The following is a 23125-nucleotide window of genomic DNA, read 5'->3' as shown; positions in this document are numbered from 1 at the left end:
GGTTCTGCAACGCTGATAAAAGGCCACAGGCTTGGGGTTCTGCAACGCTGATAAAAGGCCACAGGCTTGGGTCTCTGCAACGCTGATAAAAGGCCACAGGCTTGGGGTTCTGCAACGCTGATAAAAGGCCACAGGCTTGGGGCTCTGCAACGCTGATAAAAGGCCACAGGCTTGGGGCTCTGCAATGCTGATAAAAGGCCACAGGCTTGGGGCTCTGCAACGCTGATATAAGGCCACAGGCTTGGGGCTCTGCAACGCTGATAAAAGGCCACAGGCTTGGGGCTCTGCAACGCTGATATAAGGCCACAGGCTTGGGGTTCTGCAACGCTGATAAAAGGCCACAGGCTTGGGAAGAGATGGGTGGGCCAGTGAGATCACAGTTCTAGCCCACATAGCTCAGTCTCCAGTCCAGTCCAGTTTGCCCCCCTGGGTTCACAGCAGGCCTAGACTGATGAACGGCGGGTGGGAGGTCGTAGAGGTTTTCTCCAGTGTTATGTGGCAGCGTCTCCAGTGATTAGTCCAACACACAGTTCTCTCCAGCTCAGAGCATCTCCAGCCCCCTGTGGGAGCCCCGCGTCCCCCTGTCCCACCAACACAGTCCTCTAAAGTCCAGGTTGGCCAAGGTCACCTCCAGGGTGTAGTACAGGGACCAGAAGAGTGCGAAGCAGCCCAGCAGTAGCAGAGACTACACAAAGACATGGTGATGGGAGAGGAAGTTACAAAATGAGGCATATATTGCGTGTGTGTGTGCGCGCGCGCGCGTGTAACATACCTTGAGGCTGCTGGATGTGAACGGGCTGACCGTCTCAGGGGGGATGTCCATGCCTGCAGGACAGGGCAGGGAGAAACTGCTGTCCAGATACTGCCCCCCCATAGCCTCCTCCACCACACTGTCAATCAAAACACACAACCAATCAATGCTCACATCCACTAAGGGAGCACCCATGACAAAACATCCCTTCCCTTTAAAAATACAGGATCCAGAAACAAACAATATATGTTCCATTTATATAACCCAGGCTGCTGTTTTAACAGTGGTGTGTGTCTCCTGACCTCTGTCTCTCCTTGACCTCTTCGAAGGACAGAGAGGAGCCGTACAGAGTGAGTTTCCAGTGCTTCAGAGAGCCCAGGGGCCACGCAGGCTCTTCTAAAAGAAAGGAGACAGCAGGACAAAGAGAGAAGGACAGAAGGACAGAGAGGGATGAATGAGCAGGAGAGAGCTCATAGTGTAGATATGGTCTTGTAGTGGTCAGTGGCAGGCGAGTGAATGACAGACAGAGACTGACCCTTACTGTGGTCAGAGACTTGCAGCCTGTACTGGCCCTCGGCTCCCTCTCCCCAGCAGCGCACAGTGGAGAACGTCCAGTCTGAGTAACCCGAGGTATCCCTGGAGTAACACGCAACAGGACAGAGGCAAGGATGCCAAAACAATGGCTGTTATACGTTATGCAAAGTTTAAGAGTAAAACTAAAACAAGCGTGTACATCTGTTATTACTACACTGTTGTAGCTAGAAACAAGCGTTTCGACCAATAAACTTTGACTTCATTTGTGTGTGTGTGCGCAAACTCACGTGTCCAGAGCACGGCGCGCACCGATGAGTGAGGTCATTCCACTGGGGCAGAGCAGAGCGATCTCCACGCTGCCGCGGCGAGAATGGACCAGCGTCAAGGTGACAGACACGTGCTCCAAGGTCTGCATCCCGGACTGCCTGAGGTCAGCTGCAGTGACTGGAGTGAGAGGAGCCCAGAGACCCTAATACATGACTATATGTCCTTCTATAGGAATGGCAGAGTGGGGGGTGGGGGGCAGATGAGCCAATGAAAACTTTAACAGTGAAGGGTCTGATGTGGACACACGTGATAGACATTTACTCTGGTAGCCCATAGGTCCAATCTTAATTGAAGGCCATGTAGGGACACTCCATTTAGTGTGGAACTGTATTTTGTATATGCATCTGCCCCAGACACTCCATTTAGTGTGAAACTGTATTTTGTATATGCATCTGCCCCAGACACTCCATGTAGTATATGCATCTGCCCCAGACACTCCATTTAGTGTGAAACTGTATTTTGTATATGCATCTGCCCCAGACACTCCATGTAGTATATGCATCTGCCCCAGACACTCCATTTAGTGTGAAACTGTATTTTGTATATGCATCTGCCCCAGACACTCCATTTAGTGTGAAACTGTATTTTGTATATGCATCTGCCCCAGACACTCCATGTAGTATATGCATCTGCCCCAGACACTCCATTTAGTGTGAAACTGTATTTTGTATATGCATCTGCCCCAGACACTCCATGTAGTATATGCATCTGCCCCAGACACTCCATTTAGTGTGAAACTGTATATGCATCTGCCCCAGACACTCCATGTAGTATATGCATCTGCCCCAGACACTCCATTTAGTGTGAAACTGTATTTTGTATATGCATCTGCCCCAGACACTCCATGTAGTATATGCATCTGCCCCAGACACTCCATTTAGTGTGAAACTGTATTTTGTATATGCATCTGCCCCAGACACTCCATTTAGTGTGGAACTGTATTTTGTATATGCATCTGCCCCAGACACTCCATTTAGTGTGAAACTGTATTTTGTATATGCATCTGCCCCAGACACTCCATTTAGTGTGAAACTGTATTTTGTATATGCATCTGCCCCAGACACTCCATGTAGTATATGCATCTGCCCCAGACACTCCATTTAGTGTGAAACTGTATTTTGTATATGCATCTGCCCCAGACACTCCATTTAGTGTGAAACTGTATTTTGTATATGCATCTGCCCCAGACACTCCATTTAGTGTGAAACTGTATTTTGTATATGCATCTGCCCCAGACACTCCATTTAGTGTGAAACTGTATTTTGTATATGCATCTGCCCCAGACACTCCATTTAGTGTGAAACTGTATTTTGTATATGCATCTGCCCCAGACACTCCATTTAGTGTGAAACTGTATTTTGTATATGCATCTGCCCCAGACACTCCATTTAGTGTGAAACTGTATTTTGTATATGCATCTGCCCCAGACATTCCATTTAGTGTGAAACTGTATTTTGTATATGCATCTGCCCCAGACACTCCATTTAGTGTGAAACTGTATTTTGTATATGCATCTGCCCCAGACACTCCATTTAGTGTGAAACTGTATTTTGTATATGCATCTGCCCCAGACACTCCCCAGACATTCCCCAGACATTTGCAATCTTGTTTTCGCGTCTGTTCAATCTTGTTCCACCCACAAAGCCTTCAACAGTTTCACTACACCATCCACTGTGCAATGGCTCTCTTGCCTGATATTCTACAGCTAATTATTGGGAGGACTTCTGGTACTCACAAGTAGAGTAAAACGTAAACCCACCGACCCCAGAGGAATACAGTATGTCTCAGTCCTAGAATATGCACAAAGAGCAGACAGAGTTGGTGACTCCTGTGAGGGACTACCTCTTCCCTTTCTCTCTGGATTCCTGACCTGCAGCGTACTGTAATTCACTGGCATTTCCTCAGCCCCTGTTTACTAATGGGCCTTAATGCTCCACTACCATGTAGGGAAAAACACTTCCCAGGGCCAAGGAAGGAGATGAAGAGGGAGGGATATACAAAGGTGTGGAGGGAGAGAGACTGGCGGTGAAGGGGGGCAGAGCGAGGGGTAGAGTGTACAGGGGTAGAGTGTACAGGGGTAGAGTGTACAGGGGTAGAGTGTACAGGGGTAGAATGTACAGGGGTAGAGTGTATAGGGGTAGAGTGTACAGGGGTAGAGTGTACAGGGGTAGAGTGTACAGGGGTAGAGTGTATAGGGGTAGAGTGTACAGGGGTAGAGTGTATAGGGGTAGAGCAGGATTTTGGGAGGAGGAAAAGGACTTCTTGGATTCTAGCCATCTTCTTCCAAAAATACAGGACTGGACTCGTAAGAGTTCCTCATAGACCCTCCCACACAGACAGTGACCTGTCATGAGAATCTCACTCTTCCTCCACATAATCACGACTGGTGGGTCTTAAGAGTGTGTTACTGCCTTTTCATACACGTTTTAAATTATATCAAGCACAAACTTGCTGCAACCCAAATGCTCCAGCTCTGAAATAAGCTTTTTCACCAATATCATAAATCGTCTCAAAGCTAAAATCAACACAATGGCAGTAAATATCACGAAAAAGGCTCTGGCTATGCTTTGTTGGTACTGCATTATTCTCTCCCTCTCTGACACACACACACAGGAAGATATATAAGCCAGTGATTTTGGCTACATCCCAAAAAGACACGTTACCATACATATTTGCATGACTTTTGATCAGAGCGCTATGAGCCCAGTAGGGCACGATAAGAAAAGAGTGCCATTTGGGACGCACAGTTTTAAAACCTCTGCCATTTCATCAACGCTGGCCTGGCATGCACCCCATACATTCCTCTCCTGACATTTAGCGCAAACATCTCAGACATTTGAAACTTTTTGTACTTTTAAACGACTGTTTTTCTTTTCAGTAACAACACGTCACTATCTTTCGGGAATGTAACGTTTGGGACTGAACATTGGAACTCTAGTCTTCCGTTTTCACATGGGAAGGGACGAGTGCTCATACTAACCGCTGGACCTTAAGCTAACGGACCGGCCAAAACACATAGCAACAAGGACAACAAATAGCCTAGCGATAGAGTAGTTTAACATAACAACCTGCTTCATGTATCTTTGGGAATAACCAAAACTAGCTTACTTTTCAATGAATGGAAACAGAATTTCCATGTATAAATACAAAGTCGATTTGCATCACGAATTTCATTCATTCAAAACAGATGTTTCACTTGGACTAAAACATTTAGTCTTTGTCAGCAACTCTTCCTCTGCTTTGTCCTTAGAAACCCTAGTCACGTGAGACTGGACACACACACTCACTGCTGTGCTGAAACAGTGAAACACACTGCTCCTGACCTTAGAACAGGCAACACACAGGCTGCATACACTGGGCCAGGAGGCCACAGGGAGGCTAGAAAAGAGAGGGAGGAAGGAATACAGATATCTCTGCTGTGATGTCACTGTGTGTGTCAGAGAGGGAGAAGGAGAGAGAAATACAGAGAAAGAGAGGGAAGGGGTGTTCTCTCCTCCATAGTTCAGTCAGTGTGCCCAGTGACAGAGAGACTCTGAAGAACATTGCCTAATAAGGGCAGACTGCTGATTGCATGTTGGGAGGGTCTCTCTGGAGAGCACTGACAGAGAAAAGAGAAACAGCAAATACTCAGTCTTGCATAGTACGAGACTCGCTTGGTTGATCACTCTCTCACACACACACAAACTCTACCAACCGTTCCAGGTTAGGTTGAGTTGCTCCGGATAGGCTGGGACAAGAGCCTCCTCCTTCAGCACTGGGCTCTGATAGGACACTAGGAATGGCACCATCTCCCACACCTGATTAATAAACACACAAAAACACTTTCCACATGTATACCTTCAGTCTTTTTAAATGAGCAGAATATAGACTTAGCTGAAAGAAAATCCCAACCAATACTGTATCAGTAGCGTAGTTGGTTAAGCTTGACATGAGTGTGCTGCTGAGACATCAGGAAGTGAGTGAGGTGGAGTGGTACCTTGGCAGCGTTGACCAGCCGCCAGGCGTTGAGCAGGCCGAAGCCGTGCTGGTGACTGTGGTGGAAGCCCGCTCCATTGATTTTCCAGTCCCCTTGCACATCATACTACAGACACACACACTCTCAATTAGGAACTGTATGTGCCTGCGTAGCAGTGATTAATGATACAGTACAACAAGGTGAGTCATACAGTGAGGTCCAAGAGTATTGGGACAGTTCCTAATTGAGACAGTTTTTTTCTCTCTCTTTGTACTCCAGCACTATGAGGTTAAAGTGCAGACTGTTCGTTTTAACTGTAGTCTTTTCATCCATATCGGGTGAACCGTTTAGAAATTACAGCACTTTTTGGTACACAGAGGGCCATTTTAGAGGACCAAAAGTATCGGGACAAATATCATACCCCCCAAAATTGCTAACCTCCCGTTAATGTAATGGTGAGAGGTTAGCATGTCTTGGGGTTATGATATTTGTGCCTCTGTGGCTTTCGCACTCGTCATTATCCACGATTCATTCAGGATTATCCGTAATCATGGTAGCATCCATATTAATGTAGAAGTATTCTTATTTACAATAAAAGTGACTCCAAAATAACGTAATACATTATTTACCATTCATTTCTATTGGGTACAAAATAATCTGAAACACAACCAAAACAAACAGCAAATGCATCCAACAAGTTTGTAGAGTCACAAGCTTCATTACGTGCTATGAATATGGGACCAAATCCTAAACTTTTGACTACTTCTGTTCCCTGAGAACAGCCTCAATTCATCGGAGCATGGACTCTACAAGGCGTCGAAAGTGTTCCACATGGATGCCGGCCCATGTGACTCCACAGTTGTGTGAAGTTGGCTGGATGTCCTTTGGGTGGTGGACCATTCTTGAGACACACAGGAAACTGTTGTGTGTGGAAAAACCCAGCAGCGTTGCAGTTCTTGACACACCGGTGCGCCTGGAACCTACTACCATACCCCGTTCAAAGGCACTTAAATCTTTTGTCTTGCCCATTCACCCTCTGAATGGCACACATACACAATCCATGTCTCAATTGCCTCAAGGCTTAAAAATCCTTATTTAACCTGTCTCCTCCCCTTCATCTACACTGATTGAAGTGGACTTAACAGGTGATATCAATAAGGGATCATAGCTTTCACCTGGTCAGTCTGTCATGGAAAGAGTGTTCTTAATGTTTTATACACTCAGTGTAAATTAATTTGTCCCTACAAAAAAAAACGGGGGGGACTATGTAGGAAAAGTACAGCAATTTCTAAATGGTTCACCTGATTTGGATGAAAATACCCTCAAATTAAAGCACTTTAACACAGTCATTGAGCCAAAACAACAAAAGTTGTGTCACTGTCCCAATACTTTTCGACCTCACTGTATGTCTGAAGTGTGCTTCCGAGGGCATGTAGGTGACGATGTCACTTTGTAGTCATGTACAGTACCAGTCAAAAGTTGACACACCTACTCATTCCAGGGTTTTTCTTTATTCTACAATATAGAAAACAGTCAAACTAATTGTGATGACATAAAAACTATGAAATAACACATGTAGTAACCAAAATACTGTTAAACAAATAAAAAAATATATATATTTGAGGTTCTTCAAAGTAGCCACCCTTTGCCTTGATGACAGCTTTGCACACACTTGACATTCTCTCAACCAGCTGCATGAGGCAGTCACTTGGAATTCCTTTCAATTAACAGGTGTACCTTGTTAATTTGTGGAATTTCTTTCCTTAATGCGTTTGAGCCAATCAGTTGTGTTGTGACAAGGTAGGAGTGGTATACAGAAGATAGCCCTATTTGGTAAAAGTCCATATTATGGCAAGAACAGCTCAAATAAGCAAAGAGAAATGACAGTCCATCATTACTTTAAGAGATGGTCAGTCAATTTGGAAAATTTCAATAACTTTCTTCAAGTGAAGTCGCAAAAATCATCAAGCGCTATGATGAAACTGGCTCTCCTGAGGACCGCCACAGGAAAGGAAGACCCAGAGTTACCTCTGCTGCAAAGGATAAGTTGATTAGAGTTACCAGTCTCAGAAATTGCAGCCCAAATAAATGCTTCAGAGTTCAAGTAACAGACACATCTCAACATCAACCTTTCAGAGGAGACAGCGTGAATCAGGCCTTCGTGGTCGAATTGTTGCAAAGAAACCACTACTAAAGGACACCAATAAGAAGAAGAGACTTGCTTGGTCAAGAAACACGCAAAATGGACATTAGACCGGTGGAAATCTGTCCTTTGGTCTGATGAGCCCAAATTTCTGATTATTGGTTCCAACTGCTGTGTCTTTGTGAGACGCAGAGTAGGCGAACGGATGATCTCCGCATGTGTGGTTCCCACCGTGAACCCTTTAGATGGTGTGGGTGTGCTTTGCTGGAGACACTGGTGATTTATTTAGAATTCAAGACACAATTAACCATCATGGCTACCACAGCATCCTGCAGCGATACGCCATTCCATATGGTTTGCGCTTAGTGGGACTATCATTTGTTTTTCAACAGGACAATGACCCAACACACCTCCAGGCTGTGTAAGGGCTATTTGATCAAGAAGGAGAGTAATGGTGCTGCATCAGATGATCTGGCCTCCACAATCACCTGACCTCAACCCAATTGAAATGGTTTGGGATGAGTTGGACTGCAGAGTGAAGGAAAAGCAGCCAACAAGCGCTCAGCATATGTGGGAACTCCTTCAAGACTGTTGGAAAACCATTCCAGGTGAAGCTGGTTGAGAGAATGCCAAGAGTGTGCAACGCTGTCATCAAGGCAAATATAAAATATATTTTGATTTGTTTAACACTTTTTTGGTTACTACATGATTCCATATGTGTTTTGATGTCTTCACTATTATTCTACAATGTAGAGATGTGTCCAAACTTTTGACTGGTACTGTATATTGTACCTGTGTGGCTGTGTAGGTGATGATGTCACTCTGTTGTCATGTATATTGTACCTGTGTGGCTGTGTAGGTGATGATGTCACTCTGTTGTCATGTATATTGTACCTGTGTGGCTGTGTAGGTGATGATGTCCCTCTGTTGTCATGTACATTGTACCTGTGTGGCTGTGTAGGTGATGATGTCACTCTGTTGTCATGTACATTGTACCTGTGTGGCTGTGTAGGTGATGATGTCACTCTGTTGTCATGTACATTGTACCTGTGTGGCTGTGTAGGTGATGATGTCACTCTGTTGTCATGTACATTGTACCTGTGTGGCTGTGTAGGTGATGATGTCACTCTGTTGTCATGTACATTGTACCTGTGTGGCTGTGTAGGTGATGATGTCACTCTGTTGTCATGTACATTGTACCTGTGTGGCTGTGTAGGTGATGATGTCACTCTGTTGTCATGTACATTGTACCTGTGTGGCTGTGTAGGTGATGATGTCACTCTGTTGTCATGTACATTGTACCTGTGTGGCTGTGTAGGTGATGATGTCACTCTGTTGTCATGTACATTGTACCTGTGTGGCTGTGTAGGTGATGACGTCACTCTGTTGTCATGTACATTGTACCTGTGTGGCTGTGTAGGTGATGATGTGCTGCACGTCTCTCCAGGTGAGACAGGGCCGGACCTGCAGCATCAGAGCCACCATGCCAGCCGCCAGGGGTGCCGCCGCCGAGGTGCCCGTGTGCCCGTCAGTACAGCCCGTGCCCTGCTGCAGTGACCAGTCTGACGTCACCTACACAGTACACACACACAGAGAAGAGTCATAAACATGTATACGAATCTCACACGCCATTAAAAACAGTCAGTGGTAAGGAGCTATGGGACGAATAGGGAGGAAGAGGGAAAAGCCAGAGAAGATGGAGAGAGTTGGAGACGGAGGGGCTGAACGATGAGAAAAAGTAGACAGAAGTGCTAAAACAGACAGGATGTGGTGAGAGAGGGAGAGAGATTGATATGAATAGAGGGACAGAGAGAAAAATGGCTGCTGATGGATTCACTGGTAAACATGATCTTTGACATGCTCAGGCATGTCAGACCTGCATACCAGCATAGATCCCACAGTCCTTCCCAATAGAGAGAAATTACTATGGCTGCGTCCCATTTGACAGCCTATTCCCTATAGGACTTCAGTGGAAAATACCCTGGATAGTCATGGGTTCAATATTTTATGTAAACAAAGAGAGAATAACGTACAAGCTCTGTGATGCGTGTAGAGTTTTGGGTTAGAGTATAGCGTGGATTGTTGCATATGTAGTAGCTTATGAGCATAATATGAAGTGTGCAGCATTCAAATATGGTCCCAAATGGCACCCTATTCCCTATATAGGTTTATATATGAATGCAGCTGCCACCCTTATTGAAGCCATCGGACGCTGTTTATCATAGCGCCTTGTGCTTTATTACGGGTGATGGGTTCTGTACACATTGCATTTTGTTTCAGAATGTGGGCTGGCCCTCCTTGAAGTCATGTAGATCGATGCATTGCTCTCTTTTGTCGATAAAGCCCTCTTGCATAAACTTCTGCCATACCGTACCTCATTATGAACCTATAGATGTACAGGCTACCGGACCCGGTGCTCAGGGATGGAGAACTCTGGAAATCCCTTCCAGCTCCACTGTGTTGGGTAGATCTGCTTTTAGTTTTTGTTTTGCACCTTACATGTGGAATGATCTACAATACACTTTCAAAATTGGAGGAATTGGTGTCTCTAGGGCATTTCAGACAGTTGTTAGGGGACCTTTGTACTGAAAAATGTCCGTTTTTTTATGATTGCGTTTTGCTTTTCGTGTATTGTTGTGAATGATAATCTGTATTTTAATGTGTGTATATGAATGTGTAGTTTGATGTGTATTGTGGTGCTATACAGGACTCATCTGGAAAAGAGACTTTGGTCGACTCCCTGACAAAATAATGATTAAATAATATTAAATATATAATGCACTATGAAAAGAAATGGGGAGCCATTTGTGACGCAGCCATGCAGTACAGATCCAGACCATGCAGACAGTGCTGTCTAAACAGCTCGTCTCCTAGACGAGTAAGGGACCTCTCTGGAGCGTTGGTCACAGACACACAGCTAGGGGGTGTTTGATCCTAGGTGACGACAGGCCTGGTCGGACACAGAGAGGAGAAACAGTCTGACAGTAACACCACAGGCTCTCTGCTGTGGAGGGAAAGGGACGGAGGAAGAATCCACAGACATATGTCAACTAGAATGCCTGCTCTCATTTAAAGCAGCTGTCAAAGCCATGAAATCACAGAGCGGAGGAGAGAGCTCAGACTTCAGCACTGCTCAACATGAAATGGGACCCGTGTGTTGGAAATATAATGAGGGAAATGGTGCATAGCAGTGGTGGCACTGCAGCATAGCACATGGCAGCTAGAAGTGTTTGGGCTGATGGGTGGATACAGTGGTGTTATCCCAAATGCAACCTGGTTCCGTGTATAGTGCACTACTGAAAAGCAGTGCTCTATATAGGGAATAGAGTGCCATGTGGGATACAAACAGTATGAGCAGAGCACTTGTGCGACAGGGTAGAAGAGCTAGAGCCTAGCCCTAAAACCACTTGGCCTGGTGTATTTGGCTTTTCAGGAAGTCCCAGATGCCAGTTGAGGGTTTTGGCCCAGGGCTTACATCACCCGGCAAGCCATGTCACCCAGGAGATGGCAACAAACAGCAGCAAACAGAGATTTGCCTTACATCTCTCCTCTCTAGCTTCCTAAAACCCATCTCCTTTGCCCTCGCTCAAAACACACCATCATATGACGCAAAATGCATCATACCGGCTGTATTTCTGTATTTTGAAAGTTACGCATCTTGAAAACTTGATTGCGGACATGCAAAACATTCTGAGACTATATCAACAACGGACTAATGAAACAAACACCAAAATATATTTTTGGGGTGGTTTTCCTTTAACTCAATGTGACCTCTCTACCTCACTCAAAGATGTCTGATTGGCACAGTACAGTATCATCTGTCATCATCCGACTGTCCAACTTTCTCAATCTATGTCTTAAGGGCCTAGGCACAACAAGTCTTTGGAAGGGGGATTCCATTGGTACCGTGGTGCAGTTGAGAATGCAGTCTGGACCAAACACAGGAAAAGCACCAGAGGTGCGCAGTATTATTGTCTGTTTGACTGAGAGCGTTTGATGAAATGCACGCAGTACCATAACTTGGTATCTCTGAGACATTCTGTAAGTAGCAGTGCATTTATGAGCACATCCGATGCATGTTAGGGGAGAGGGGGGCTGGGATATAGGCTATGGAAAATTGCCTATTCACGTCAGAGTTAGAGTGGCTATTGCGCTGTTTACTCCTGCATGTTGTTGGAAGACCAAAGCGAGAGCAATATGAGGTTTGGTACACACAAGTTATGCTTCTTGATAATCATAGATAGAAAAATGCTCGCATTAAATCCCCAATAAATCATGGACTTGCATGAACAGGTGGTAGTTTAGGCATTTTAGTTTGTTTGACATTTGGCAATGTGAACCCAAACGGACCACATGGGAGAGAAAAAAAATACAATGTAACAAATAACCGAACTCTAATTCAAACTACAGCTCAGAACTATGTGTGAAAACTCCCTCGAGATGGTGTGTGTGTATGTGTATGTGTTACTAGCAGTAGACTCACAATACTACGCAGCGTTCTGCCCCCACTGCTGAAGGTGACAGCCAGCATGGAGGCACACTCCTCAGCATAGAAGGGCATCTTCCCTTCCTCATTTACTGCTCCTACAAGAGACACACACACACACACACACACACACACACACACACACGGTTAGAAACTCTCAACACGCAGACACAGAGACAGACAACATTGCTCCTATTCACTGACCAATGGTAACAGTGTAGATTGAGTTAGCATAGCCATCGTAGTTGCAGTTGTCCTCGTACTGGCCCCCATTGCCACTGGCGACGACAAAGATACTGCCGAAGCCCCGTCTGCCAGCAATCACTCCGTGCTGCAGCGCCGCCTACAGGCCAAACAAGGAAACATTTGCTTTAGTTAGTCACGCCTAGTAACTTCTTGCAGACTAATACAGCCAACCAGAGTACATAGCAGCATTCACAGGCCTAGTCATACCTGAATAATCAATATTGAGTATACCAAACATTTCCATGACATAGACTGACCAGGTGAAAGCTGTGATCCCTTGTTGATGTCACTTGTTAAATCCATTTCAAATCAGTGTAGATAAAGGGGAGGAGACAGGTTAAAGAAGGATTTTAAAGCCGTGAGACATGGATTGTGTATGTGTGCCATTCAGGGGTGAATGGGAAAGACAAAAGATTTAAGTGCCTTTGAACGGGGTATGGTAGTAGGAGCCAGGCACACCATTTTGTGTCAAGAACTGCAACGCAGCCGAGTTTTTCATGCTCAACAAATTCCCATGTGTATCAAGAATGGTCCACCACCCAAAAGACATCCAGCCAACTTGACACAACTGTGGGAAGCATTGGAGTCAACATGGGCCAGCATCCCTGTGGAACACTTGACACCTTGTAGGGTCCATGGAAGGTGTTTCTAATGTTTGGTATAGTCAGTGTATGTCATTATAATCACATCCTGTGTGTATACCGCCATTCTTAGGTTTGTGAAAAGCTGGAAGCCGCAGCTAGCACAAATTTTTATTAGACCATGAGGACTGGCTGAGGGGATTCGGTGGTTCTGATTCATTTCCACAGTGCCTGCCAAAGCCATTCAGGGAGTGAGGCACACCTAGGAAACGAAATTGACCAGAAAAAGCCAGACAATTTGTCTCGAGTAAGAGTGTGTGTGTGTGTGTGTGTGTGTGTGTGTGTGTGTACGTGTGTAAGGGATGTGTTCTCTCTTTTTTTTTGTCTCATAAGAAACTCACACAAACCGTGCCCTTTAGAGAGCAACAATATACTGCCCTCTGCTGGTACCGAAGAGTGGTGCAGAAATGCATTTATTTATGATCGAGTTTGCGAGTGTACAATTATTATTATGTTCACTTCGGGGCCTGAAACTCCCCATAATTCAATTTGCGATGAATGTACATCCACTAAGACTTAAAACCTCAACGTCAATATGGCGAAGTCAACATACAAGTGTAATTAAAAACAAATGTAAATAAGTTAGAAATTGTGCTACTAATGCACAAACACGTCTCGCAAAAATAATGTTTTTGTTAGGTTAGCTTTTGGAAATTGTAGAAATAAAAAAAAAATTCCTTCTTCAGAAGTTCCAGCTAGGCAGGCTAATGTTAGTTAGGTCATTAATTTGCTAGCTATCATACAGTAGACATATATTAATAATTATATAGTTAATATAAGTAGACATGCAATCATAATTGACTGTAGCGCATATAAAGCACCCACAAGCTACCGGTGGATGAAAATAAACAATCAGAGGGATGAACGAGTGACAATTCTGGGCAAGGGTGGTCCATTTAAAAATCATTCCTTCCTCCCTCGCACCTTGCCCTGCAAGTGTAAACTCGTCAGACGTCATCACAAGTGTCCACTTAATTTGAGGGCTGAGGGTGTGCTTAAGTGTTTGGAATGCAGCCTAGGACTGGCAAAACATGTTAGAAATGGGTTGTGTGTTGTATCCACGCTAACCTTGCCCAAGGGGTGTGGTCCATCGACAGTGCGGCCATCATCGTCAGGACCCCAGCTGAGGAGGAAAGGGAAGAGGAGAGCACAGTTGAGTCAGACACATTTTTCCTACAGCCACTAAAGAGCAGCGGAGGAAAAATCTAGAGAGAGAAGGGCATATCTTTATAACCATGCTTAGAGCTGTGTTTGGCTGTATATTCCGGTTAATATTTTGATTTATGCTGAGATTATAAGCAAACCAAGCATGATCAGAGTCATGTGAGGCTGAGCTACTCGCTGTTGTACCTGCAGCTGTAGACGTCGTTGATCTGGTAGTGCTTGTTGAAAGCCACCGCCTCCATACTGTCTGTGAGCGGCCCATCCAGGACTCTGATACCTGAACAGAGAAAACATGACATGAAGAAAGGACATCAAAACATACGAATCTGATAGCACCACCAAACTAGGGCCACATGACAGTTTCCTCAGCACCTAACCAGAGCAGGGTTGTATTCACCAGGGGCCCAATTCAGCCTTAGGAAATGTCTGCCCTTCCTTCATGTTTTGATTTAAGCATTTCTCAGTATTTGGTATTCAGCTGTACCTTATGCAGGTGCGCAGCGAGCTCTTTGGGAGTGGCTCCCTTACACGCACTGAATACAGTTAATTCAACTGCTGAAAACCCTCCCACTTGCTGGGCAACAGATTTCCTCATGGAATTTGTATTCTATGGGGTTTTCAGCACATTTATCTAAAGCCATCCCTTTAAATACGGTGTACCTTTAAATCAAAAATTTCTCGACAGACAATTTAATATAGAGAGAACGGGTTCAGAATATTAGGGATCAATCAAATAAAGACATTTAAATATATGCTTATTTGTCTCCGTTTCAGCAACAAATTTGTAGATTTTAAAATACTCTGATCTTGTAGATAATTTAGGGTTATGAAAGTATTTATGAATCATAAAAAACAGTTTTGGAGAGCCTTTACGCACAAAATATATTGATGAATGAAAAAAAGTGGTTTGACTCATCATGAAAGTTGCCATATTCAAATTGATCAAGCCATAAAATATTGAAGGTGAGAAAAGTGTACAATAGGGGTTGAACAATAGCTCTAGAAATCTACCCTACTAATAATGGAACTGTATGACAACGGATGTAAATGTAATGTAAACGGAATGGAATGATGCAAAATGTAGACTACAAATTGAAGGAAACTCACACTAAAAAGTTAGTTATAAATGTATGTGGGAATTACTGACGGTGGCTACCGATAGTGGCTAATATTTAGAATGAAACAATGGAATGGAGAAAAGCCTGGACATATAATTAAAACATTCCAGAGGGCATAAATCAACTCAGTAGGTTTGATGCTACAGAAGCTTGGGTGTATAGGACATCCGTTAATCTAAATGTATTGTCACAGCAATTTATAGCCGACATAACAGTGGAAAAGAGGCCAAAATACATGTCACGTTGATATTATGTTCAGTTTGCTTCCATGACTGGTTTCACATTCGTCTCTAGCGATCATAAGGGAAACTAAGCTAACATCAAATAACATTTTATTGGTCACATACACATATTTAGCAGATGGTATTCCGGGTGTAGCGAAATGCTTGCTAAACAATTGCAATTACAATCCCCTTTTCCAAATGAATACTCATTTAACTACAGTTGAAGTCGGAAGTTTACATACACCTTAGCCAAATACATTAAACTCAGTTTCACAATTCCTGACATTTAATCTTTGTAAAAATTCCCTGTCTTAGGTCAGTTAGGATCACCACTTTATTTTAAGAATGTGAAATGTCAGAATAATAGTTGAGAGAATGATTCATTTCAGCTTTCATTTCTTTCATCACATTCCCAGTGGGTCAGAAGTTTACATAAACTCAATTAGTATTTGGTAGTATTGCCTTTAAAATTGTTTAACTTGGGTCAAACGTTTTCGGTAGCCTGACACAAGCTTCCCACAATAAATTGGATGAATTGTGGCCCATTCCTCCTGACAGAGCTGGTGTAAATGAGTCAGATTTGTAGGACTCCTTGCTCTCACACCCTTTTTCAGTTCTACCCACAAATGTTCTATAGGCCACTCCAATACCTTGACTTTGTTGTCCTTAAGCCATTTTGCCACAACTTTGGAAGTATGCTTGGGATCATTGTCCATTTGGAAGACCCATTTGCAACCAAGCTTTAACTTCCTGACTGATGTCTTGAGATGTTGCTTCAATATATCCACATAATTTTCCTACCCCATGATGCCATCTATTTTGTGAAGTGCACCAGTCCCTCCTGCAGCAAAGCACCCCCACAACATGATGCTGCCACCCCCGTGCTTCAAGGTTGGGATGGTGTTCTTCGGCTTGCAAGCCTTCCCCTTTTTACTCTAAACATAATGATGGTCATTATGGCCAAACAGTTATATTTTTGTTTCCTCAGACCAGAGGACATTTCTCCAAAAAGTACCATCTTTATCCCCATGTGCAGTTGCAAACCGTACTCTGGCTTTTTTATGGTGGTTTTGGGGCAGTGGCTTCTTCCTTGCTGAGCAGCCTTTCAGGTTATGTCGATATAGGACTCGTTTTACACTGGATATAGATACCTTTGTACCGGTTTCCTCCATCATCTTCACAAGGTCCTTTGCTTTTGTTCTGTGATTGATTTGAACTTTTTGCACCAACGTACGTTCATCTCTAGGAGACAGAACGCGTCTCCTTCTTGAGCGGTATGACGGCTGTGTGGTCCCATGGTGTTTATACTTGCGTACTATTGTTTGTACAGATGAACGTGGTACCTTCAGGCATTTCGAATTTGCTCCCAAGGAAGAACCAGACTTGTAGAAGTCTACAATTTTTTTTCTGAGGTCTTTGCTGATTTCTTTGTATTTTCCAATGATGTCAAGCAGAGGCACTGAGTTTGAAGGTAGGCCTTGAAATACATCCACAGGTACACCTCCGATTGACTCAAATTATGTCAGCCTATCAGAAGCTTCTAAAGCCATGACATCATTTTCTGGAATTTTCCAAGTTGTTTAAAAGGCATAATCAACTTTAGTGTATGTAAACTTCTGACCCACTGGAATTGTGATATAGTGAATTATAAGTGAAATAATCTGTCTGTAAACAATTGTTGGAAAAATTACTTGTGTCATGCACAAAGTAGATGTCCTAACCGACTTGCCAAAACTATAGTTTGTTAACAAGAAATTTGTGGAGTGGTTGAAAAACGAGTTTTAATGACTCCAACCTAAGTGTATGTAAACTTCTGACTTCAACTGTAGCTCTTATCAATTATACATTACCATGCATGGAGAATGGTGTCATTACTACTGGAAATAGATGTTTTTCTACTTGGAACTGAAATGGTGCTCGACATTAGTCATGGTTTCCTTGCGCGTAAAGGTGGTGGAATTATAAGGGAATTAAGTCAAGGTCAGAATACGGTGTACACCTCTGGCACCTCAATTTCTATGATATCCACCCCAAACATTTAGCTGGCTATCACATGCGTTCAAGATCAGAATACTCGTAGAGAGAAAAGTTCAATTTATGCGCGCCTATCTTTGGTCTGAATTCCCCCCTAGGCACCAAACGGAAGAAAAGGACAAACAGAGAGGGACTACCTGATCTTGTCCAAAAAGCAACACAAATGTTCATTTTCCATGCAAAACTATTTACTAAGGTGTGCACACTAATGAATACAACCCTGTAAAATCTTCTGACGGTTACCATAACCATGCTTTCCAAACACACAATGTACCTGCCACTTTACTGCCATAGGCCACGCCCACAGCGCAGAAGCTGTTGTTGGAGACAGCGGCGATCTCCCCAGCGCAGCGCGTGCCATGGTGGTTGTCACTGCGGGCGTCCGGGTGGGGCATGGGGTCCGGGTCGTTGGAGTTCAAGTCATAACTGCCCTCTGGACTCTAACGGGATAGAATGAAGCACGAGAACATTTGTATTTCTCAAGAATAAAGCATGTGAGAATGTGAATTTGGAAAAGAACATACTACATGATGACATTAGCAAAAAGCTTTAAAAAGAAACAATTAATTATGCTCCCAAAAATGTTATGGCACACTGTGCCTTCTTCGGTGCACTGAACCCTAACCCTGAAGAAGGCATTGTGTGCCGTAATGTTGGTTGCGATACCCATAAAATATTTGGGAGCATAATTAGAGTCTGTGACCTACTTTCTTTTTTATAGTTTACTCTCCGTAAGTCAGAACCTCTACAAAAGACTTTGGGGTGTGCGTCAGCTTACCCATTTTAATAGTAAAAAGCTTCAAAAGGAAATAGGCCTAGATGTGGCCAGTATGAAACTCACATAGTTTGGCTGAATGTCCTGGAGGGTGTGCTGAACCCCATCGTCCACGACCACCACTGTCACCCCTGTCCCTGTGATGTTGTGCTCCCATACACCAGTCACATTGATGTCCATGCCCTCCCTGACATTGTTGTGCTGTGGGTGGGTGGAGAGGAGGAGAAGAGCAGGGAAGTGACAAAGGTTACAGAGTTGAAGACATTGAAAATAAACGTGGCATATAGCCAGACAGTTTAAAAAGTACTGTGCATTCTTACATATCTGAATATTCTATATGCTGTAAGTGTGCAGTAAGTAGATTTGAATATTCTATAGGTTATAGGTGTGTATATATTCAGTAGATCTGAATATTGTTTCGCTATGAGACAGTTCTGACGAAAAATAAAGAAGAAGACAGATTAGGCCCAATTCTCACCAGGTGCCACTGTAATGGGTATCTGGGGTCGTTGAAGGCTATTGCTCTCTTGGAGCGGCTGAGGAACTGCTCCTGGGAGTGCCAGAGCACATGAGGGTGGGCTGCCAGCACGTCCCCCGGCCTGCCCTCCTCCTCAGGCCCGGCACAGAGCAGGTAGTGGCCCTCCAGCTGCCCTATCTGGCCCCTGTTCTCCAGGCCAGCCTGCTCAGCCACCCTGCTGGCCAGCTCGTGAAGGGTGGAGCCTTCAGCCTCCAGCAGCTCGGAGTCTGTGTGCAGCCGGACGGCCCAGGACTGGCCCGGCCCACAGGAGGGAGGGGGAGCCGGGGAAGGGGCAGACGTGTGGAAGGTATGAACAGTCAGGCGGAGCATAGGGGTCAGGCCCAGGAGGAGCAGGAACAAGGGGGGTGTCCCCATGGCAACACAGGCACGTGCTCAACACAAGTTCTGCTCCGCCTCCACATTAGGACCGGCAGCCTGAGGAGACAGGGTGGTGAGGAGGAGTAGAGAAAGTAGCTGTACACACAGAAGAGGGAGAGATGGTTCCACTGCAGTGTGGCATTCAAAAGGCAGTAGCGAGATTTCACAACAACAGAGCAGTTCTCATATTCAACAGCCCTCAAAGTAATGCACTGGTACACACCCTCCATTGGCACACTGTTCATATCAGAACTCCAGCCAATCACGGCACCAGGCCTATATAACATTGTGCTGTTACTGACACTGGAGAGGCGGACGGTACATGTTTTACCATATCCATGTGACACTATGATCCTGCTAATGATAGGCTAGTCTAACCACAGAATACAAGGACAACTCATTGTAGTATAGGTGGACAGATTATGATTTTTCAACGCAGATACCGTTTTTGAGGGCAAAAAAAAAAAGCAGACACCGATTAATCGGCCGATTTTTAAAAATGTATTTGTAATAATGACAATTACAACAATAATGAATGAACACTTATTTTAACTTAATATAAATACATCAATAAAATATATTTAGCCTCAAATAAATAATGAAACATGTTGAATTTTTTAATTTTTTTTAAATGTTAAAAGGTGTTGGAGAAGAAAGTAAAAGTACAATATGTGCCAAAGCCAACGTTTAAGTTCCTTGCTCAGAACATATGAAAGCTGGTGGTTCCTTTTAACATGAGACTTCAATATTCCAAGGTAAGAGGTTTTAGGTTGTAGTTAATATAGTATTTATAGGACTATTTCTCACTATACCATTTGTATTCCATATACCTTTGACTATTGGATGTTCTTATAGGCACTTTAGTATTGCCAGTGTAACAGTATAGCTTCCGTCCCTCTCCTCGCCCCTACCTGGGCTCGAACCAGGAACACAACAACAGTCATCCTCGAAGCAGCGTTACCCATGCAGAGCAAGGGGAACAACTATTCCAAGTCTCAGAGCGAGTGACGTTTTAAATGCTATTAGCGCGCACCCCGCTAACTAGCTAGCCATTTCACAAACGCACGAAAGTGCTGTTTGAATTAATGCTTACGAGCCTGCTGCTGCCTACCATCGCTCAGTCAGACTGCTCTATCAAATCATAGACTTAATAACACACAGAAATACGAGCCTTTGGTCATTAATATGGTCGAATCCAGAAACTATCATTTCGAAAACAAAATGTTTATTATCGCATATACCCTGATTCTGCGTGCAATGAACGCAAGAGAAGTGACAATTTCACCTGGTTAATATTGCCTGCTAACCTGGATTTCTTTGAGCTAAATATGCAGGTTTAAAAATATATACTTCTATGTATTGATTCTATGTATTAAGAAAGGCATTGATGGTTATGGTTAGGTACACGGAGCAACGACAGTCCTTTTTCTGCGAATGGGCACTGCATCTATTATATGCAACGCAGGACACGCAAGATAAACTAGTAATATCATCAACCATGTGTAGTTAACTAGTGATTATGATTGATTGTTTTTTATAAGATTAGTTTAATGCTAGCTAGCAACTTACCTTGGTTTCTTACTGCATTCACGTAACAGGTAGGCTCCTCGTGGAATGCAATGAGAGGCAGGTGGTTAGAGCGTTGGACTAGTCAACTGTAAGCTTGCAAGATTGAATCCCAGAGCTGACAGTGTAAAAATCTGTCGTTCTGCCCCTGAACAAGGCAGTTAACCCACTGTTCCTAGGCCGTCATTGAAAATAAGAACGTTCTTAACTGACTCGCCTCGTTAAATAAAGGTGTAAAACCTTTTTTTAAATCGGTCAAAAATACCATTCCGATTAATTGGTCGACCTCTACCATGTAGCATATGAATCAACTAAAGTTCTACAAAATGCCAAAGCCATTGTGACCAATGCATATTTTGCCAAGTATTGACATGCCCCTTTTCTCTGTTAGGAAAGAATAGGACTATAACCTGACAAAGAGAACCATGTGTTATTCATATTACTTGTCATGACACAAATTCATACAAATTGTGTTGTTTACGACAGTGTGGGCAGAGGCCACTTGAACCCACATTGTGTGAAGCTTGTAAATTAAGATAGGAGAATCTAACGAAAAGGAGAATCTAGCGAAAAGCAGAATAAGCTAGACTACATCAACAAAGGGAAAGACTCAGATTGTGATTTCTGGGTGGTTCGACCAGTTCAACATGTTATACCGAGGACATCAACACAAGGGCAGGGATATCCCATGCATAACTACCTTTGGCGCTTATTGACAATAGAATCTTCTGGTCGGGGAGGTTTTGTTAAAGTGTTGTCGCTGAAAAATACTGTGCTAAAACCGCTTAAAAACAGTGTACAGTAAGTGTATATTTTGCATTTGTGAAATTATTTGGTGTTAAAGGGCTTTATGTTTCAAGAACCGTACCGCAATTGAGAATCGATTCACCTTTAGATGGGAGCATTTGGTAGTTTTGGCTGACAGAGCCAATTTGAATATGCATAGCCATCTTAAGACAATTTGCCGGGATGACACATGTCCTACTTATCAGTACACGCATAACTCCAGCATTACAAAACCTCTGATTAAAAATAAACCTCAGGTAGCAAATAAGCCATACATTTTATTTGTTGACCAAATTCAACACTCTTTTACCTCCATACAAAAACACCGCTTGCTGGTGGGAGACAGATTTTCCGCAGAGTTGGGCCTCTCTTCCTCTTTGATTTAACTCTAAACTGCCACACCTGATTCAATTAGTCAATTAATCATCACGGCTTTGACTCATTTAATCTGGTGTGCCAATGTAGGGTTAAACACTGTGTGGGCCAAGGAGAGGGTTGGGAAACCCTGATTTTGTCCATTATTGTGCTAGGACGAGCTTTCCCAAACTTCCCCCTGGGTGCACATTTTGGTTTTTGCCCAAGCACTACACAGCTGATTCAAATAGTCAACTCATCAGCAAGCTTTGATTACTGGAATCAGCTGTGTAGTGTTAGGGCAAAAAACAAAAACATGTACCCAGAGCGGGCCCCAGGTCCGAGTGTGGGAAACCCTGGGCAGGGGCAGTGTTATTAATCAGTACAGTAGTGGAGGAAAACATAGTGTGGATATCAATGTTGACAGATTCAGAAATTAACAAAGACATGTTTGTTAACTAACGTTAACTATGTGACGTTGTGTGTTAAGTCTACTTCTACTAAACTAACTCCCAACTTCAGATGTAATTAACTTGACATACCTAACGTTTGTTAGCTAACGTTAGATGTATTGACATAAAACCCCACTCTTGTTTCGGGCGTGTAAATTGGCTCGCTGTACAGTAATGTAAACTAGCTAACTACCAACGTTACAAGAGCTAGTTAGTTACAGCAGTTTAGAAGCTCATTTTATAACACGACTGCGACAAACGAAATAGCGAAACACATTGCTAACTATATTTTTATTCGACAGCTAGTTATGTAAATAGCCAGAAGTCCTTAGTTCATCTGATAGCTTGCTAATTAGCTACGCTCGCTATAAACAGACAGTATGGCTGACAAACAGCTAGCCAGCTAACGACGTTAACTAGCCATTGTCAGCTAGTCCTCAACACGCAAGAAAGTACTACAATCCCAAGGCTAAATGTCATACTGATTTATGTATTATACCTTTTCGTCGACGTCTTTAGTCTGCCGTTTATTTGTGGACTACAATTTCATCTACGAAAGCTGAGACTGTAGTTTCCGTAATGTCGTCACTTCCGCAACAACTTATTTGTTATTTTTATTATCCACTTGGATGAGTTAAAACGTCATTACACTCCTAAATAAAAAAAATATATAA

At 43.6% G+C, this 23125-nt stretch overlaps 1 protein-coding gene across 3 annotated transcripts; it reads right to left on the bottom strand.

Moving 5' to 3' along the window:
* Window positions 1-295: 295 nt before the first annotated feature.
* pcsk7 (proprotein convertase subtilisin/kexin type 7) lies at window positions 296-23029 on the bottom strand. 3 transcript variants are annotated; one of them, XM_065000244.1, is made up of 17 exons: window positions 22951-23000; window positions 20863-20899; window positions 18877-19350; window positions 18465-18599; window positions 17898-18063; window positions 14434-14524; window positions 14152-14206; window positions 12401-12539; window positions 12194-12294; window positions 9115-9282; window positions 5589-5693; window positions 5307-5409; window positions 1573-1729; window positions 1287-1387; window positions 1054-1147; window positions 773-890; window positions 296-685 (listed from the first exon to the last, which is right to left on the bottom strand). In XM_065000244.1, exons 3-17 carry the CDS (start codon window positions 19288-19290, stop codon window positions 542-544), a joined length of 2091 nt encoding a protein of 696 aa, XP_064856316.1. In that variant the 5' UTR covers window positions 19291-19350; window positions 20863-20899; window positions 22951-23000; the 3' UTR covers window positions 296-541. The 3 variants fall into 3 exon arrangements, with proteins under 3 accessions (XP_064856316.1, XP_029536525.1, XP_029536527.1); XM_029680665.2 differs by lacking the exon at window positions 20863-20899 and having other exon boundaries at window positions 22951-23029; XM_029680667.2 differs by lacking the exon at window positions 20863-20899 and having other exon boundaries at window positions 1293-1387; window positions 22951-23029.
* Between the last annotated feature and the right edge of the window lie 96 nt (window positions 23030-23125).

This window comes from Oncorhynchus nerka, linkage group LG14, assembly GCF_034236695.1.
Source record: "Oncorhynchus nerka isolate Pitt River linkage group LG14, Oner_Uvic_2.0, whole genome shotgun sequence".
Taxonomy (NCBI): Eukaryota; Metazoa; Chordata; class Actinopteri; order Salmoniformes; family Salmonidae; genus Oncorhynchus; species Oncorhynchus nerka.
This window is presented reverse-complemented; position numbering and strand designations above follow the sequence as displayed.